Raw genomic sequence first — 21698 nt, forward strand, 5'->3', positions numbered from 1 at the left:
CTGCTCTCTTTATTTGAGACAGCTTTGACAGCTATTTTTTTAGCAATGATTCAATAAGGTTTGACCGGGTAGGTTAAAAACATATCTTATAAATATAAGCTAAAGGGGCTAAATGTGACATGATGTTGAACGTCCCCTCAGAACACAGAACACACCTCAGTACCAATTTAGGGTATTGGATAGCTTTGAATATCCATTTTATCAATGGTATATTGCCAAATGATATGATAACGAAAGAGTGCCAGAAATAGTGTAAAACATGTATCCTGGGGTTCAACTAACCACATGCTTCAGTTGTAACATAAGTAGTCTACTATAAAGCAAGCTGCGACATTGTGAATAATCAAAGATCAGTTTTTCTTACTTCATGGCAGCCAAGAAATTAATTTGAGCAGTGAGAGCACAGCTCCCAGCTCCCAAGTGAGCTCATTGTTGTATTTGGCAGCACCGCTGGTGAAGCCAGAGGGGGCCGGAGAGATTTCCTGACATGCCGTAGATAGCTGTGGTTGGCCGCTGTCAGCTGGACTTGTGACCAAGTGTCATTGTATCAAAATACAGTACAGATTATGTTGGGTTTAAAGTCCTCACAGATCCCTCATTAATGAAATAATCTATGCCTTAATTGTTCACTTGGATTAGGGCTGGGTGAAATGACAAAAATCTTCTATCCTGATACAGGTCGATGTCAATAACGATATATATCATGATACAGCATGTTTTCTGGTAATTCAATAAATCAAGTATGGTCTAGACCTGCTCTTTATGAAAATTGTCATGAAATAACTTCTGTTGTGATGTGGCGCTATTTTTATGTATTTCTTTGTGAATTAAATAGGCTGTTTGACAAATGAAAAATATGCACGGAAAGAACATAACTTAATACTGCTGTATCTCTGTTCGGCTGTTTGTTTTTATTACGTAACGATAGAACCAATATAGAAAAATACATCAAAAAGATAGTTATATAATTTTGACAATACATTTTGTCATAATAATCAACTCTAATTTGTATTTGCATTAAATAACATATCAATGTAATTTAGGGTAAAAACAATTTAAGTTGATATAAAATTGCTTCAGTAGTGACTAAGTGTAAGCCCCGTGTGACAGTGTGTGACATTTGGAACAGTAATCCAATAGCACAGGCTATTTATTTACACCACATCCAAGTGTCTGTGTTGACAGGGGGACTAGTTCCCTTGTCACAATTCTCTCACTGTCAGTCTCTTCTGTCAGGACTGTTTTGAAGATTCATTTTGCTTTCGGTGGATTGTGTTTATTTAGAGAATAAAAATCCTTCTTTGTAGTGAAGATGGAAGTATACGATAAAGAGAGAATCGAGTCGTCTGAGTGAGGTTGTCATTGGGCACCTGTCACTCCTCTATCATAAGGACAAACTGCCTGTCCTCTAACTCTAAGTGCTGATGGGTGTGGGGTGTTGACTGAATTAACAGAGGCTGTGGAGAATAGTGTCGCCTTAATGTTTGGGCGGTCCGTACACAGGGAAGGAGCTGTCATCTCTTCTTACTATCCACTTGGGACACTGCTCCCTAAGCTCCAAGGGGTCCTTTGTAGTTAAAGACAGGAAAAGCAAGGCTATAGAAGAAGGATGAAGAGTAAAGTTAAAGTCATGGAGAACTTTGTCACTAGCTGGGACATTTGGCTAGTCAACAGCATGTGTCTGGTGGCCTCCTACCTATGGAGCAGGCTGTGCGGTTTATTTCTCTGCAACAGGAGGAGGCACCGAGCATCCACTCCACCTACCATCCAGGTATATACAGTACAAGGCTGTTTGACTCGTTGAATAACACTCACAAAACTTAGCTGACATATTTTTGTTTTCTAAAATAGACCATAACTAGAATATTAACCATGTAGCTGTTGATTTAGTAAGGCTTTTGTAGCGTGCGGTTCATGGACCAAGAATTCTCCAAACTATTATGTGTTTTTGTTTTAATTATGGCCAGATGGGTCAAAGAGTTTTCCTTTTGATGACAGTCAAGTCTCTTCATTTTATTTTTACAAAGCCAAAACAGAAGAAATCTTATTTGCGTCAAGACTGTCCTTGATTTGCTAACACTTGCATACAACGCCTGTAGTAGGATGCTAGGTCTACCATGGCCATGCTGTAAGTTTTTAGAGGAAAACATCTTTGTCATGAACATGACCGATGTGATTGTTATAAATAGTAAGCATCAGACAAACAAATAGTGTAGAGAATCTGCAGAACACATCACATTTTTTTTGTTTTCAGCAATGAATAGTTGTGTGATTGCTCCTTGATCATCATTTCAACAGAATGCCTTAACCAGTTACTACTTTAGATCCTGTCAACATTTTTGGACTGTCTTCAGAGGGGATGGCAGCAGCTGGTTGACCACCAACATTTAATAACCTCCCTGATAATCTCACTGTCCTGGCAGGAATGTCCCATTAGGTTGGAGAAATAGTCATTTCAAGTGTTCAATGAGAAGCATCTAGAGTTGTAAAATACAGTAGGTAAAAAGCACATGTAAAGAAATACATATGTTAAAAGGAGCTTGCTAGAATGAAATCTTAAGGTTGTTGATTAAACATACAGTTATTCAAATGGACACCAGAGAGGGTCCTTGCTTCCACTGCAACTCTGTTTATTCTTATTGAGGTTATTCTTAGTTTCCTTGGAAGAGGCTATAATGCACAGTTGGTATCAAATATATGATGTATTATTGATGAACGACAAGTCTTTTGAATTCTGTGGGAAAGATCCAGCTCATGGGTTGTATTAAACACAGCACACAGAGGCAAGGTGCAGCTATGTTGTATTGTAGCGTCATATTTCATGTAGAGTAGGCGATATGGCACTTCTAATGACAGGGATAACGCTGGTGACTGATGGAAATGAGTTTCCTCTTAGTGTTATAATTACTTTAACCTCAAACAACAAACAAGTACCACAGATGCATGCTTTGTAGCTGAGATTTGAACAGCTATAATAAATATTAGTACATACCTGATTAGCTTTATTTAACATGTACAATACATTTATCTTGTATTATACTTTTGTACTATACTTTATACTGTATTTTATATTATTCTTGTATGGTTAAATACTTTTATATAATTGATATGTTTATAATTTATTCACATTTCTACTGTTTTGTCTACACCTGTAAGCACTTATCAACTGCCATCTTTGTGTTGTCTTTAAAGAGACTGTCTTTAAATCTGATTCATGCATTATCTGCTTTCTGTTGCACTCACTTCACTATGTTATCCTCCAGCTAAATGTCACATCTGATTTAATGAGTTAGCTCAACATATGGCAGGTAATCCTTTCAGCAGCAACGTGATGCTCAGTATCTGAGTGAAAAGTAGGACTGGTAATTATGATTCATGTGTGTTTTGCTATGTTACATATAGCAACAGGAAGGATAAAACATGAGATAAGGAGCTCTAGCGGTAGAGTCTGAGGGTGTTTCACAGTGAGGAAACAGGCTGGAAATCCAGCTTTTGCTGCCATCTAGTGATTTTCACATTGCTTCTGGGATGCTTTATATTTGTACAATGGTGATATTGCATGTGGTGGGAAAAGCAACAGACCTCAAACCTTTAAAGATTCGTGCAAGAGAGTCATTTTAGCATTCCATTTCCCTTTAATATCTTGTGCTCACTGTCTGATATTTACTTTAGGATATATGTCAAAACCATTACATATGGCTTAATCTCATTTGACCTGTTTCACATTGTAGAATGCTTTTTATAATGCTGAGAGAGTTCTGCCTCAGTATAAATATACATTACACATTAAATGCACATATGCTGTTTCTTAATGCTGTGATAGTGCGCCTCAGAGACAAGCCGAAGCCCTCTCACCCTCTCTTGTTTCCATTCCTCTCTTGGCATTTAGGAGATCTAAACTGACATTTACTGTGGTAGCTCAACAAATATGTGACTAAGCTTTTTTGCATTAAATCACTAACCTTCAATGCCCTTTACGTGCTCCTCAACGTAAAGTGCGTCTTACGTTTCCGCACTGATAATAATAGTGCATCTGGGAAGATCTTCCTCAACTACAGGCACGGTACTTGACTGGAATTATTCCTTAAGAAGAAGTAAGATTACCTGTGCTCAATAGAAATTAAAAAAAATATATACTACAGCAGCTCATTAAATGAGTGTGTCATTCTTACATTCTTAAGTTACAACCTTGAAGCTCTCCATTCTGTTCTCTTTTGCGACACCTATGGAAATAAGTGAGGTGTGTTTTTGGATCTCCCAGAGATCCAAACAGCATTGCCTGTGTGAGGTCAGTCAGTTGGCAGTTGCCTTCTTCTGAACGTCAAATGTATTTACAGTATTTTTCTTGTATTTGCTCTTGTTCTTGAAGCTTCATTGTCTGCAGTCATCACTCTTTTCTTTATTAGGCCATAGTAACCATTCAATTGAGACATTAGATTATTCCCGGGAATGGCAAATATGCAAATGTGTTCTGCCATATAGGCTCAGTTACCTTTGTCTCTGCAATAGATGGTGACTTGTATTTAAATGGAAATCTTTATGGTTTTTACTTTCAACCATCTTAATATGAATAGATTTAATCCCTGTGAACTGAAAACAAGTAGGTGATTAATAAATTAGACAATAGTAATCTATGGTAGTAAACTGAGTACCTTTAATATACATGTTCATTAATAAACATGTCCGATTGGGCTGTAAAAAACTGTTACTTATTAAAAAAAACCTGTTTTTAAGATTTTATCAACCAATTAAAAAAAAAAATAATTCTGAGTTTGAGATTAATGCACCAACAGTTAGTACCACCTGCCTCAAAGTCATCTTCTCTGCTTTGCCTGTGTATGCTTATATGGCTAAAAACAATGTTTAACCCTTTAGCTCATGAGCAGACACATATAATATAATACAGGAGTGGTTTCTATATAGGGTTTGGGGGTTTCAAACTCATAATATTTTGGGTGGAGCATCACTTTAAATCTGACTTTTGAGCTCCAGGGTCTCACTGGCCTTCACAAAGATAAACAATGCCACCTGCTGTTCAGAATAAAATCTGAGTCAGTGAGTAGTTGGACCAGACACATATAGTTTCACATCATTTAGTTCTTCTGAGCGTTTCCATTCCTAAAAGGAATCAGTCCATGAAATCTCTCAACATTTGGATGCTATAACATGTACATTATCACATTTCACAAGGCAAATAGATATGGATGCAATGAATTGAATCAGCATAATGTGATCTCATTTTCATAATCTTATATAAACAAATCCAAAAAGTATGTCAAAGTGCAGAAGCAGAATGTGCTAACATGCCAAGAGAAAACACGAGAGGGAAAGAACTGAAGGGTCTTGGACATTAGCACAAGGTGTTAAGTTTCACCACTGCCATACACATTTAAAGCCCACGAGTTTCCATGAGAAAGTCTAGCCTGGGCTGGCTGGCTGTGTGATGTGTGAGTGGAGACTGGTGGGGTTGACTGGACAGTGGCCACAGCACACGCCGCGATTGCTTTCCAGCACATTGTGTTCTCTGTTAGAGAGGTGGTGGTCCATTTTTAACTGCTCACCTTGTCCCGTTGCCAAATAAATAGCCTAATACAGGGGGCCATGCAGGTCGCATTATTCAACCGTACAGAGTGTAACCTCCTACAAGTACTGACCATTCAGTCAGGAGGTTATATTTTTTATTTTATTATTTGAGCACAAATGTCAATTATTCTCTGGTCCCAGCTTCTCAGATGGTAGGATATGCTGCTATATCCTTCTTGTATCATTGTAGATTGATTATCTTTCAATTTTGGGGTTGGTCAGACAAGAGTAAGATTTTTGAAGATGTAACTTGTGATGAGAAAATGTTCCTCTATTTATGGACCAGATTAATGGAGAACAAAAATAATCATTAGCGCTTTATAGCCCTACAATTGACCATCATATTGATAAAACACAGATAGTGGTTGCATAATTATCAGGGTTACAGGGGATGCATGTTGACCTTAAAAGATTGATGTTTTACTATTAAAGTAGCTAATCCCACTGATGTATATCATTTTACCTTAACAATTTTTTTTCATTCTTGACATCTGTAAGTCAGAAGGTGTTCAAACTGCAAGGTCAACCAGGACACACACAAACATGAAGTTGTTTGTTACATGTTACCTAGGCTTTTTTAAACATTTGTGCAGCTGGCAATTCCTTCAACTATCCTCACAATTCTGCTGTCACATTAACTAAACAACATTTTGTTCATGCACCAGCGGACAGGGCAGTGATTTCTCACCTGCCAACTTGTGTGCTCAGTCTGTGTGTACACATACTTGTGCTTGGCAAGGAGGGTGAGAGAGGACTTTGAGCACTGGCTCCGATGCTGTTACTTTCTTTGGCATTAGTTTCACTGTAAAGTGTAAGTGACATAAACACGATATTTGCTTTATGCAATAAGCCTCAGTGGCCAAGGGGTCTGTTTATATCCCCTGGGTTCAATGACCATAAAGTACCCCCTGCCTCTAAGAAATCGACATCATAGCTAAGAGTTTATTGGTTATCCTATACTGTATTTTTTTTATACCTCCCTCGTGATTTGCAGGAGTCACCCCAAAGGGATCAATAAAGATAAGTTGAAGTCGAAGTCTCATAGTTATGTATACAAACATTTACCATGCAGTTTTAACAACACTGTTTTTACCGGAATCCATATCTTTTTGTTTTTTATTGGTAAAATAGTACTTTACATTCATTTTGCTACTTGTGTGGAAACTAATCCAGTCTATCTGTTCCATGCACCCACTGCATAAGAAAGTTGACCCAACCAAAGTTGACCTACGTTGTCTGTCATCTGTTGGCCTCCAATGACAGGTGTGAGCGTCAATGTTTCTGCCCCCGTCAGAGTGACTTGTTCTTTACACTGAAGCCAACTTGAGTGAAAGTGAGTAATACACAAGCTGGTGGGGTGGCTTGTAGTTAAACACGAGCTGACAGGTAAACTTTGTCCCTTACCTTCCCCTCCCCTGATCCCACCTGACTTGTGTGGGGGAGCTGTGGTGGCTCAGTTTGCGGTCTGTGCCCTTGTTGTCAAAAGCATTTCATGGTGGATTCCTCCTAAACTCCATCATCCATGAATTCATGTGGACTTAATGAGTTTGCAAACAAATAGTTTGCAAAAAATAATTTGATTATCCATCTGCAAGTGAATTGCAGCATCTAGTCATTTCAAAAATTTTGACTCAAGCATGTAGCTCAGTGTTTGCTTAAGAATGTAATATCTGTATAACCCTGTCTGTTGACGTAAATGCATGTTGTTGTAAGAATAAATCACACAGATCTTGATTTATAGGGGACATGGATTACGATCATATTACAAGAGTAAAGTTAAAATGGAACCCTCATACTGTTTTTGTCAGTGAGTAGGCATCTTATGAATCATCTGTGTCGCCCATCTCTTCTTTCAGCAGACAGAATAAACATCTTACTATACTGTAGGTCCCGTTAGCAAGGAGCCACATACTTCTTCACATTTCCCCGAACACTGAGTGCAAGTTACAGGTATCCGAAAGTTCAGGAGGGAATTTGCACCGCAACTTGGTCCTCATTCACATTTGCACACAGACAGACTCACATATAATTGTTCCACATAGCCAGCAGCATTTCATTTCTACTGCCATGAATATTATTTGGATATAAACTTTTCATTTTCAAAACAACTTTGAATTTAGAAATGACAATAAAATCTATTATTTTGCTTTGAAATAAACAAACAAAAAAACAAAGCTCCTTCTCCTTTTTTGGACACCTGTGAAGTCCACCCCAGAATATGGACCAGATGTGTCCATCTGTCACAAGGAGTTAATGTCATCGCCATTTGAATAGGAAAAACGGTAAAAATTAATGAGCTCTGTCATACTTGTCTTACACACTGAAGAAGTTTTGTGTACAGTGACCATTTTGACACCTCGCAGACTAGTGACGGTAGTGGGCTTAACACTTAGAGGCTCTCAAATGTCTCATAGCCTAAGCAGTGCCAAGCTCCCACCCCAAACACTTGACCCCTGCTGACGTAGAGGCTGTGCATTTACATTTAGGGACACCAGAGCACTCCAGTTTTAATACCAAGTGTGGAGAGAAGCAGGCACCGGGGATACAGTGTGAGACAAAACAGAGAGGTTTTTTGAGCTTAACGCTAGTCTGAGCTCACTTTACTTGAGTTTTAGATATTTCAAATCTTCATCTGCATTGCTGAGGATTGGTGATTTAAAAAAAAATCTTGATTCACTTCTCTTCCACTTTTCTGCATCTTAATTAGTTTGCACACGAACGGGGAGCACTGAAGGGCAGAGCTGGCTACGATTTTTGAAAAAGTCTTTTCGTCTGCTTCACGGACGCTATTGGTCCTATTTTTGTCTCAGGTTTGTGTCTTAACGTGATTTTTATATCACCGGAAGCCATGAGTTCCTTAGTAATGAACACAGTAGGAGATGGTAACGGCACAAGCTTTGACCTCATCCAAAATCGGATTGAGTCACTTAGCAGCAAGATGGACAAGCTTATCAACATTCAAGAAAAGGTCCTCAACCGACTAGATGGGATGTCTCAGGACATTGACGGCATTGAAAAGGATATGGAGAATCTGAAGGTTGACAAGGAGGAGATCCATCTTCCACCCAAGATGGTGAACCATACCCAGGTCATGGGGCAAGAGGTGAGGGAGATATGCCAGGAGATGAGCACCATAATGTCTGCAGTGAACCAGAGGTCCGAGCAGCAGGCTCAGAAGCTCGAAGGGATGGAAAAGCTGGTCCTCAGCATGCAGCAGATGATCAGCTTCATTGGAGACACAGTGAAGAGTTCCAGGATTATGGAGCTGATGTTCAAAGGCCCTGCAGCTCATAAGGGTTCCAAACCCAAAGACAATAAAGGCAAGCAACCCATTAAGAGGAAATCGTGTACGGACACAACAAACAAGAAGCTAGACAAGGTGAGACTAACAGCCTGAAATAAGATGCCGGAACTCAAAAATACATTTTCTTCATGCGTTTAGCTGCTGTATAATGTAATGTGCAAAAGCTGCATTGTGTTGCTTTCACATGAAGTAGTTTTGAACAATATAATCCAAATTTTGTTATTGTTGAGGTAGATAATGGGGTTAATATTTTGCCAGTTTAGAATTTAAAGTGCACATTTTATATTTTTAAGTTTGTATCACCAGTAGGGGTGTAACAATACATTGATCTGGATCGATATATCGGCTCAATGATCAAAGATCTAATGTCATCGATGCAAAATGAAAATATAGATTTTTTAAGATGTGCCTTTATTTTGAAATTCATATTTTATATTCATTCTTTTTTTAAATTAAAAATAATAGTTTGTTTTTCATTTAACCTTTGTATGGTTTTAACTTTTGGGACCCTCTGGTATCCCTTGGGTTAAATTGACCCAGAACATATTTGGGGTTTTAAAAACAAGTCTGAAATAAAATTTTACTTCATAAACCATTGATGGTTCATTCATGATTAATGGTTGCAATCAGTCTCTATTAGAACACAAATAACAATGGGAGTGTGATTTGTTTTTTTTGTGGTGGGGGTGGGGGTGGACACATGACAGAGGGTAAAAAGTGGGGGACAGCAAGAGCAAACAGCTTATCTGTGCTTAGGTTATAATAATCTAACATTGTGTGTGTGTGTGTGTGTGTGTGTGTGGGCATGTTTCTGTGTGTCTCTGTGTATGTGTGCTTTGTTTGTACATGTTTGTCACATTACAAACATACACAGAGACACACAAAAGCTAAGGCCATTGAGTTTCAGGTAGAAAAAACTATGCTTGTACTGTTTTTCTTCTTGTAAAAACTTGAAATTGGTCAATTTGACCCGAATACCATACAAGGTTTAAATGTTTGAAAGAGCTCAGTCATAAAAATGTATATACATGTAATTTTGCTAATTGGATATATGATATCGTGCTATATTTGGCTTTGATTTCTTAGATCTCACTAAGATCTTGCTGTTCTTGGCAGAACCGGTGAAAATGATCATGGCACAGAAGCTGGCCAATCCAGCATTTTTCTTGCCTATAAATGTGACTTGACTTGTGTGAACCCCATACAATTGGGCTGGGTTAGAAAGGTAGTGTCTGGGATTTGGCCTGTTTACACTTGCAAGGTAAAGTAATCAAGAACGCTAATTTTATAGTCTTACGTAAGATGCTGCACAATAAATATGTCCCTTATAGCTTCCATGAAACCCCTATTTAACTCACATTTATACTTGTTGGGTCTCCACCAATGCTGAGTGCAACATGGCCTCCTTGGCATGAGGCTAACTCTGGAACCCCCCAGGCAGGGCACGAGAGGTGAGGCCAGGGGTGAAATGTGAGTGATCCGATTGAGAAATGCTGTTTTTGGATGGCAGCTGCAGTTTGTGGACTAAAAGGGCTTTAACCACTTCAGCTCACCAGGAATCAGGTGTCAAAAATTGTGATGAGTCAGTACTTCTCCCCTTCTCTGTCTCTCTGTCTCTCTGTCTCACTCTCTCTCTCTCTCTCTCTCTCTCTCTCTCGCTCTCTCTCTCTCTCTCTCTCTCTCTCTCTCTCTCTCTCTCACACACACACACACACTTAAACGAGGCACATCTCCGTCTTGTAGCTGAACAATGTTGGTCTATCTTGGGTTAATTTCAGTGCTGTGCTAGTTTAGACATGCTGTGCTCTACATCACTAGTTCACAGTAGTTATTGTCTAGTGTCTGTGCCATGTGATCGTTTGCAAATTACTTAACTTCCTGCAGTGCAAAATAGCTCTCTATAACATTTTATTGGGTCCTGCTTGTAGGGCTGTCAAAGCACCTTTGATTTAGAGGTTCCAGGAAATGTCTGTATTTAACATTGCATGCCGTGTCTCAGGAATTGTCGGTACAGGTTCAGAAAAGTATGTACTTTTCTATATATATTTATGTAAATGTATTTTCAGTGAGGTTACTGTTGCTCCATGCTCCACGTGGAATTGACTTTCTTTTAAGTTTCAGCCTGAGCTTGACTGAATCAAACACTTTTTAATTCCCATGATAATGAAGTCAACTCCAAATTACACTTAAGGTTTCTGTCTCTATTATACAACCAAAAAACAGATCACAGCCCTAAACAAAGGTCACTGGTAAGTGCTGCTTGGCGTCAAAAGCATGAGCTGCACTTGCAGTACAGACGCCCTAAAGCACATTATCAACACACTCCTATTATCTACAGAGGTTAGAGTCATATCTCTTCTCCTCTACAACTTACAAGCAAAAAGCAAACTCACCTGAGTGGTTGTGATGTGAGGTTATCACATACTTGATGGAATAATTTCATCATAGGGGAGTCCTTTTTTTATATTCAGAATTGTATTAAATTAAGATATAACTTTACATCCCATCTATGGCTAGATTATATCCTGATGATTAATGGCCACATACCAATCTGATGGCTTCCGTGTGTGTCACGTTTCAGGGAATTTCTGTGGTAGTCAGGGCACTTGCCTCCAGAGGTGTGACATATCTTATAAGTAACTGCTGTTACTGTGGCCTCCTCACAGTTTCCCCATTCTCCCAATCAGAGTTTCGAACTCTGGAAATCACTGCTGTCACTGCACTGGAAATATCCCCTCGTCTGTTTACCTCACGACAGCATTTTGAGAACAAATGTGAGACGACCCAGGTCCAACACAGGTTTTTCCATGCTAACCTGATCAGAGAGTGTTTAGTGAGTTTCCTCAGCTGAGAAATTTGAACAACAGCCATACGGTCGCTTGTAATATTTTCCACTCGGGGTCAGCATTGCATTCCATCGCTGAGTGTGACAAGTGATAAGCTATAAATTCACTGCCCTGCTGCTGTCTATCCATCTGCTATGAATAATCAAAGGCATGCCTTTATACAAGTAGAGAGACGTACATAACATGTGCTGATCTGTAAGATGGAAACAGGAAGTGTTTTTTATGTTTTGCCTTTTGTCATTATTTTATCTGTCAGGTCATTGAATTATTAATTTTGATTAATTTGTGTGTTTTACATGTGACCCCCTAACGTCATCAAAATCAACCTGTCGCTGTCATTTCATACAATTATGTGTGTATTATATGTGTCTTTCTTATTGACATTCATTCTTAACATGATATTTCTTCCATTTCATGTGCATTCATATAACCCTACTAAGCACTGCCATCTTGTCTTTTTACTAGAAACCTACCTCTAATAAAGCAAGTAAAGGGAAACAAGAGATAACTCCTGCATGTGAGCCCAGTTCTCCACAGACTTCTCACAAGATAAAGCTCCATGGACCAAAGCATTTCCTCGCCTCTCGCAAATGTGGAAACTTTGTAGGTTTATTGCTTTTATGGTCTGTATGTGTACAGGAATTTGGATTTTTTTTTATTTATCATGTTTAAGTATATGTTTTTGCATTTCTGGCTTCAGGCTGGCTCATTGTTCTCCATGTTTTATCTCAAGAGCTGCCTCCATACTGTGAACAGTAGTGTTCAGATTTTCTTGGCAAGAAGAGATCTATGCATTACATTATGTAAAGAAAAAAAAACATGGTTGCATTTAATTTGAGCTTTGGAATAGTAACAAGCACCAGTGTGATATAACTGAATTGTTTATTTTAGAGAGAAATAATAAAAAACCTTCTAAAAATTCAAAATATTAACTTAATATAACATTTATTTGAGAATGTAAAATTTGAATGTCGATTAATGTACAGATATCTCTTTTGACTGTTTTTTTGAATTTGCATTTCACAGTTGAAGGACCACAAAGGTAAAGATGGGACGGAAAAACCCTTGTTGATCCCAAAGGGTCAGAAAGCTCAAAAGAAGATGAAACCTCCAGACACAGCAGGTATTGAGATCAACATACTGTCAATTCTAAAGAAACATGTCAGTGCTTAAACTCTGGTGTCCAGTTAAAAATAATTAGTCATACACAGCAGCAGCAAAATGTAAACAAAAACATGAATTTGCCCAAAAACATTTTATGAGATAAACAGCTTCCTGTGTTAGAGTGATATCCCAGTACAGCTGAGGCAGACTAGCATTTACACTGTGACACAGAAACTAACTCAGAAGGTCAGAGTGAAATATTGGGCAGCCACATGATGCACCCTATGGTATTTAACAGGTTGTGAGAGATTAAATCCAAATCCTGTTTGAACTTCTTGTAGAAAATATCCCACTGAGGAAGCAGGTGTTGCTTCTTGAAGAGGTGCAGAAACTCAACAGAGAGAATGCAGAGAAATCAGGTCACCTGCTCCCCCCTGGATGTCTGGATCTGGAGTCTGGAGTTTCCCCTAAAGACCAACAACCTGATGCCCCTGCTTGCAACTTGGTGGACTACTTGCGTGAAGATTCCCAAGTGGCTGAGAAAGATGAAACAGTCAGTGAAGAGGGGGTTGTGGAAACGATGTGTGAGGCAGAGGCAGCGGTTACAGAGAAGGAATCCAAGCTCGATGCGGAGGATGTAGCTGAAGAGAAAGAGGAAGAAAAGCTCCCAGAGGAAAAGAAGGGAGAGGTTGCTTCTCCGGATGAAGTCGCCAAAGCAAAGTTTCCTGCTGCCCATGAGGACAAAAAAGAGCAGACGGCTAAAAGGTATTATGTTTAACCACAGTAACCAATGATTTGAATCTATTAATCCATTTGTAGATCAAGACAAATAAAGTCTGCCACTATTTTGATAATCGTCAACTCGTTTAAGTTGTTGTCAAAGCAAAAGTACCCTTGATGTGAGAATTAGGTGCTTACGTCACAGTAAATTGAATATTTTGGGATTTGGGGCTGTTGGTTGTATAGGGGAAACATTTACAGATTTCACCTTGTGCTCTAGACAGTTGTGATGGCAATTTTTACAGTGTCCTTTTGTTTCATATATAAACAATTAATCAAAAGCAAAATGGCTGATTACACTTTAGAATACAGAAAGTGAATGCTGTCTTGAATAGATTCTTATTAATCTGTTATGGATAGTATATTTTAGAGATCGTACAAATTATGTATGCAAGGTTTTAATTTCTTAGTAGCCATGGCATGTCCTTATATATATATATATGTATATATATATATACATATATATATATATATATGATCTATATACCTTTACAATCTGTACCAGAAACTACACAAGTGTTAATGAAAACAAAACACAAAACACAAAACAAACAAACAAAGACTAATGAAACACCACAACTATTTTCCAGCAGTAATGACCACAAAGATGCCTCTCCGGACCAGATATCAGAGGTCAGCAGCACAGGTACCAAGTCCTGTGTGACCGAGGAACACACCAAGAGCCAGGTGGAGGAAGAGAAGGAGAAGAAGGAAGACAACAAGGAGGATGAACAGAAGCTTGAGTCTGATGACTGGGCCGTCTTCAGGGCGGATGGAATAGAATTCCAGTTAAACCTGAAAGAAAGGCTGGAAAAAGTGAGAAAGGAAAATGAGGCAGAAAACAACGCAGAAAAGGAGGATGATGAAGATGCAGAACGTTACTTTATCGGTGAGTCAGAGCTCCTCAACTCATGGTAGGATGTTGAAATTACAACATTTACAAAATTTGTCTAAGGGAATTGTTATGTTGATCAGATATTTCAAAATCCAGTATTGGTCACACAGCAAATGCTTTCTTACTAACTTCATGGAGGATCTGAGAATGCTAAGTTGGTACGTTACAGTAGTAGCCGATGAAGTAAAACAACAACAACAACTGTCTTTAGTTGATGTTTATCATAGCACGTTAATGCATAATGTGCTAACTCGATTATAGCAGCCATGCACCCTTTTGAATTCCTCACTGTAGTTAATTAGCAATGAAGCTCCTATGTTTTCACTTTGCTCATAACTTATTAAAGCAGATTATATCTTTTCTTGTGCCCCCCATCCTACTTTAGACACCGGTCCTCCTCCGGCGGCTCCTTTTAATCACCGCATTGTTTCTGCCAAGCCCAACCAGATCATCAACTTCTACACCATCAACTGGCAGGAGGTCCTGGGCGGGTGAGCACTTTTTAAACCTCTGTGTCTTGTAAAAAATGAAAGCTATTGACAACCAGTTGATCTATAGCAGATCAAAGGCAGTGCGAAAGGGGTTCCCATGAAGCCTAACGGCGTAACTCTCCCCCTCTCCTCTCCTCTCCTCTCCCCTGGTTCATAACTCCAGAGTCACGGCAGTTATTTTTACATCAGGACTGAGGGGTATGTGAAACTGTATCCCTGGTGCCAGCTGGTAGCTAATCACTAAGTGTTAATCCGAGTCTTCAAAGGGGAGAGACAGTCCAGCTCAGATTTAATGAAATAACAGATAAAGCTCACCACTGTCCTAAAACCTCCCAGTTTGATGGAAGATCAGTTTTTGATTTCGTCATAGAAAAATAAACAGTATCTCTGCCCTGTTTCACAACTATTTCTAGGTTGCTATGTGGATGATTTGAGCTGAGTTGGCGATTTTTTTACTCTGTAACTATAAAAACCTTTTTTCCCCCACTCCCTCTCTTTCAGGGGTCGTTTCGGCCAGGTGCACAAATGTGTTGAAAACTCCTCTGGTCTCACTTTGGCAGCGAAGGTTATCAAAGCCAGGGGTCTGAAAGAAAAGGTACAGCACCTAATGTTCAGTGTCATCATAATTAATTCATTCTATTTTGATACAACAGTGAGAGCTGCCACATGATATAAAAGGCAAGGGGCCCAGTTACAATTTTCAGCGCATACTAGCGCACTACAAGGCCACTTGGAACCGACACAAAGAGAATATTTCTCACCTGTAGGTGAGAAATATTTGACCTAGAAGAGAAGATGCATTGTCTCATAGCAGAGAACAGCTGACACCTCTCATCGTGTCCCTGTGTGTGTTCGCTTACTTGTCTGAACGCTTGTGTTTGTCTGCATCTGGGTGCGTTTGTCTGCTTCTGCGTCTGTCTGCACCTGTGTTTTTGGTAGGAGGTGGTGAAGAATGAGATCCAAGTCATGAATAATCTGGACCATGCCAACCTGATCCAGCTCTATGCAGCTTATGAGTCAAGGAATGACATCATCCTTGTACTTGAATAGTATGCTCCTTCTTTTATATTTTCAGCACATACATTTATTATTTCTTTCAACAACAGTTTATACCAAGTAGTTGTCCTTCATATATTTACTTTGGATAATAATAATACTTGAGATTTTAAATGCTTAAAATCTAGGGTGTTTGAGTGGAGTTTTTTTAAATGCATTTTTCTTTAACCTTAGTGTTGGTGGAGGGGAGCTGTTTGACAGGATCATTGATGAAAACTACACTTTAATGGAGCTGGATGCTGTTGTGTTCATCAGGCAGATCTGTGACGGCTTGCAGCACATGCACAAAATGTACATCCTACACTTGGACCTAAAGGTAACAAAGTCACTTATATTTATTGTAATTGTTTTACATCACTGTGTTTTCTTTCACATCTTAATTATCCTAATTTATCTAACAAAATTAGTTTCCTGGGACATTGTAATGGCCTACTATTGTTTTTACGATGGTATTGCTTCTTTTCTTGTTGTGGTTTTCTTTTTTTTTATCTTCCTTTGTAATTAACTTGATATCATTAGAAATGATGGTCACCCCTCAAGGATCGCTCAAGCGTATATAAAGGTTGCATTAATGACATTTATTGTTATATTATTTTAAAACAGACATTACATATTCTCAAAGGTTAATCAATCAATTACTTCAAATTTCAGCCAGAAAACATTCTGTGTGTAAGCAGAGTCACAAATAAGATCAAAATCATCGACTTCGGTCTTGCTAGGATGTAAGTACCAGCATTTGCTTCTGTTTTATTAACAGTTTTATTGACTGCTGTAATCATACAATATGTAAATGTCCTTTTTTCCGCATAGATACAAACCACGTGAAAAACTGAAGGTAAATTTTGGCACTCCAGAGTTTCTGGCTCCTGAAGTCATCAACTACGACTTTGTGTCGTTCAACACAGACATGTGGAGCCTCGGCGTCATCACCTACATGCTGTAAGTAAACACACAAACACACGCACAAGCGCATAAACTATAATGCTAATTACTGTCTGCCTCTCCCTGTTAGTCTGAGCGGTCTCTGTCCCTTCCTCGGCGACGATGACAACGAGACTCTGAACAACATTTTGGGCTGTAAGTGGAACTTTGAGGAACAAGAGTTTGTAGATACGTCTGAAGAAGCCAAAGACTTCATCTCCAGACTCCTGCTTGTGAACAAAAGGTATCCATCTTTTCCTTCTGTTTTACTGTCGCTATGTGTGTGTGCGTGTGTGTGGTGGTTTTTAAACATAATATATATGTGCTATTGTGTTTGTCATCAGTTGGAGGATGGGGGCATCTGAGGCCTTGAGACATCCTTGGCTATCTAACGCAGTCCTTCATCATCACCTTCATACAAAGGTAGAACAGACACTTCTCGCCTACATTTATCATATCCAAACTGAGAAACTACGTCTATATCGTAGGTTAAGGCAACTACTTGGTTAGGGTTTAGGAAAAGATAGTGGTTTGGGTTCAAATAAACCCTTTCTGGTAGAATTGTATTCCTGTAGATGAGGGCCCCCTCCCTACGTAGATATGAAGGGCTTATTCTAAGTCAAGAAAAACACAACAAATCTTTGTTTCAGGTGATTATACACTGATGTATACATCGTTATGAATATCATATTCATTTTCTGCCAATCGATGCCCTAAACCCTAAACACTGCTCCTTTATTGTTTCCAAAATAATATTAAAACAATAAGGAAATAGCTTGGATGGCACAGATATTCATCTTTAAGGAGAGATAGGAAAGTGTGTTGAATACGTTCTGAAGCTCATATATCAACATTTCTAATATTTGATGATGTTGGAAAGAAGTTCCAGCAAGTAAAATATGCATTAAAATAGTTTCAGATCATGGTGCTTTATTTTTTTTTGTGTGTGTGTGTGTGTGTGCTCTACTTCACAGAAAACTATGTGCAGATCACGGCGATCATCATGTGTGCCCACTACTGACAGTTGAGGTTGGTCCGGTTTTCCCCCCGAATATATATTTTTTTGTTATTCTGTTTGACCACTTACATTTTTTATATTTGCAAAAAAAAAAACATCCACAAGGGGGAAGCATATCTCAAAGTTTGAGCAGCAGAAACAAGAGGCTCAGTTCCTGTTACAGTATGTATGCACTATTACTGATAACTTTTTTTTTTTTTTTTAGGGCTACAGTGATGTGATGGCTTCAGCTGTGGCCGCTTGGACCAACCCTCCTATCAATGTAAATGACCTTAATTTTCAGTTCAATATACAAACAAAACATTTAGTATTATTGGGATTAAAACATGTATATTCCCACCATGCAGTAGACTGTGCTTTCATAAATACGAATCAACGGTTTAGGTCTGTGTAAGGTGTTTGCTATTTTTCATCCCCTCATGTACGGCATTTCAAAATGGTGCTTATATCATAATCAGACCTATATTAGACATGTATTATCATATAAGAGCTTGATCGTGTGTGAAAGTTAAATGTGCACATTGTATCCACTCACTGAGCCACCCTCATTTATCACTGTGCTGTTATTGTTCACTGCTTTTGTAAGGAGGCTACGGAATGATACGTATTATGTGTCTGTAATAATATATGTTGTGTTTCCCCCCTGTGGGTTACAAATATTATCCAATATTTTTCTTCGGACAGTAAATTCACACTGAACTGTAGATTTAACATTCAGATGATATCTTATGGGATGGACTCTGGATTAAATTGCTGGATGTGTGTTGTATGTATGGACAGAATGGAATTTGTGCGGTCTGTGTCATGAGCTGTATGTGCACTTTATAATGTTATTTATTCAAACTTAGATTAAACATAAAGCTACCATAGTTCCATTGAAAAGGCTTGTATTTCCTTCCTACTTTTGTTTCACCCTGCTTTGTCCAGGTGTTTATAAAGAAAATACATTTTTTACTTTATAACAAACCAACACAGTTTATGTCTTGTCAGCTAAGTGTATTATTTAAATTCTTTGTTGCATGTCTCTGTTATTTTATAACCCAAAGCTGAACTAGACACACAGAGAAAGAAACTTTTTAAACTTTTTTTTCACACTAGCGGCATATTCATACCATAGATGCTAGATGCATAGACCGTAGTTGTCATGCCTTCTGTGAAGGTTCACAAAGTGAAAGTAATACACTACCTACCTAATGTTGGCTTAGAACTACATTTATGTGGTTTTAATTTAACTTCATTATGAATGTTACGTTAATTGTTGTTGAACACAGAGTGCTAGTAAAAGAAGTTGTCTTCACCGAGTGTTAACAATTTCAAATTCAGCATGTATTTGTGAAGTGTGTACACATGTATTAAACTAAAATTGTGTCTTAAATAAGAGTATGTTTCCTTTTATTACTGTTGTTTAAAGTTCAGTTTGATTACAGATAAAAAAAACATACAAATTCATGAATTTACAGAAGGCAAAAGGACAAAGAAGACTAAGCCTACTTCATTGATCTCATGTTGTTATTTTACACATTTCACAGGATCAAAATACAAACAAACATCCACAAACAGGATATGCATTAACGGAGAGATGTCCGAGTGAGGGGGCTGCCCATGGACAGACACCCCCCAATTGGGGGTTCGGTGCCTTGGTCAGAGGCACCTCGCCACCACCCAGGGGGCAAACTAGCATCTCTCCAGCTAACAGTTTAAAGCTAACTGCTTTGGGAACTAGGCCACCCTCTAGTTCCCAAAGCAGGTTCCTACGAGCTTTCAACCTCCAAAGCTTTATGAAAATGAAGTGTTTAGTAAATACCAGTGGCTTGCAATTAAATTGGTAGGAAAACCAAGGCACAGTATCAAAATAGAACCTAATGTTTTTTTTTTTTCAAAAATAGAGTTTATGACATTTTACAGTCAGCAAAGAGTGAAATAAGAAGAGGATTTGCCCAATACCCAAAGGCCTAGCGGTCTAAGTGAACATCCCTTTTTAATGTCACACTTACACAATATACTTACACAACTGAGGTGTTGCTCTACTCTCTCTATAGCAAACTGATTCATTGTTTAACATGTTGAATTAACATATTTAAACTCTGAGAGGACAACACTCTGTATTATTAAACAATCTTCATAAGGCCTTTTTTTTAATCTGTAGTGAACTATTTGTGGTGAGAACTTTTACAATCTTAACCCAGGTCTATTTAAACCTTAAACACACAAACACACTCCTACTCAAGATGAAAGTACAGCTGATTCCAGGAGCCTAATAAAGAGCATCTGAGGAAGCCAGAGTGTGCAACATAGTTTGTTCACCTGAGAAAATAAACAGAGCGTGTGGGATGACGATGATGTCGGGGGAATGGGGCTTGAGTCAGATATATTGGAGAGAAAAAAAAGGGGTTATCAGCTTTTTTCTTTTTTACAGAGGTCACAGGAAGGGCTGAGACACTGAAAAAGTGAAGAACGATAGTGAGGACATGAGCGTTTGTGAGGAGCATGTGTACATTTCAAGCTACATTTCCACAAAGTATACCTTTACTTTCAGCCTGCTCTATCTTTTAAAAGACAGTAAGGTCTTATTTTACAGAACCCACAGGGTTAGTCAAGGATAAGTGCAGACTTTATGGGGGAGTACCATGGGAAACATGTATTTAATTGTACAGAAATACCAGGAAAGCAAACTGTACCACCAAAAAGCATAGAAACCCAGTAGTTGACCACTTTTACATCCAGTAGTTTGAGACCGTCACGGTCATAAAATTGTAAGGGCCGACAAAATAATTCACAGTTTTCAGAGTTATTTTCATTTTTATTCCGTTTTGATTTATATAGCATGCACTGGAAAGTGACAAGAGAGATGGATGAGAGAGACAAACTGTCTTCCAACTAAAAGAAAACCTGCACCGACTTGAGCTCAAGCTCCTTTTGTACAATAGTAGATGAATATGAGAAACCACCGTATGAATATTTACAGTACATCAGATATGAAAACCATCTGAAACAGAAAATATTACACAGAAGCGTAATAAAAAACAGGTAACCACAATGAAAGCACTCAATTTGTCGTTTTACTTTTGCATAAAACTACCTTTAATTCATTTAATAACAGCAAAAAACAGAAAGATTTATATATATCTAACACAAAGATTTATATATATATATATATATATATAAATCTTTGTGTTAGATATATATAAATCTTCAGTATATATCTTCAGTATATATAAGTATATTACGGTACATGATACACACATACATATATATATACACACACATATTCGTATAATATACTACAAATAAATAAACAATGAACTGTAAAAAAAAAAATCGGACAAAGATTCAATGATAAGGACACACAAAAATGCAGGTAGGCCTATATCTGTCTGGCTAGATTGCTATAGCTCCAACTTTAAATCCATTTTTGTGTTGGCTACCTCACATGTTTAGCAATCAACACTATGTGGACATTTGCAATTCAGGTTTTTTTTTTTTGGGGGGGTTTGTATTAAAAATAAATATCTCTACAACATCGTCCTAAACATGAATTTCAGCCCTGTTTAGTCTTCTATTTGTTTATGTTCACACATCATTTCATCAGACACAAAATGCTTGGGTCAGGAATGGTTCAGAGAGAGTTCATACATTCTTCTACCACAAACACAGGCAGAGAAAGTCTGAGTAAGTTAATAGCCATTATTCAGAACATGCA

At 38.2% G+C, this 21698-nt stretch overlaps 1 protein-coding gene across 3 annotated transcripts; it reads left to right on the forward strand.

Annotated features, from left to right (window-relative positions):
* The first annotated feature begins 8107 nt into the window (after window positions 1-8107).
* Window positions 8108-19337, forward strand: mylk4a (myosin light chain kinase family, member 4a). Of its 3 annotated transcripts, none has more exons than XM_083928791.1 (15): window positions 8108-8962; window positions 12199-12336; window positions 12760-12856; window positions 13179-13602; window positions 14208-14506; window positions 14898-15003; window positions 15505-15598; window positions 15943-16052; window positions 16234-16375; window positions 16711-16781; window positions 16870-16998; window positions 17072-17224; window positions 17325-17403; window positions 17955-18009; window positions 18204-19337. In XM_083928791.1, the coding sequence occupies exons 1-14, from the start codon at window positions 8432-8434 to the stop codon at window positions 18006-18008; spliced, it is 2427 nt and encodes an 808-aa protein (XP_083784917.1). In that variant the 5' UTR covers window positions 8108-8431; the 3' UTR covers window position 18009; window positions 18204-19337. The 3 variants fall into 3 exon arrangements, with proteins under 3 accessions (XP_083784917.1, XP_083784918.1, XP_083784919.1); XM_083928792.1 differs by having other exon boundaries at window positions 14211-14506; XM_083928793.1 differs by lacking the exon at window positions 12199-12336.
* The last annotated feature ends 2361 nt before the right edge of the window (window positions 19338-21698 follow it).

The sequence above is a fragment of the Echiichthys vipera genome (assembly GCF_963691815.1).
Source record: "Echiichthys vipera genome assembly, chromosome: 15".
In the NCBI taxonomy this organism is placed as follows: Eukaryota; Metazoa; Chordata; class Actinopteri; order Perciformes; family Trachinidae; genus Echiichthys; species Echiichthys vipera.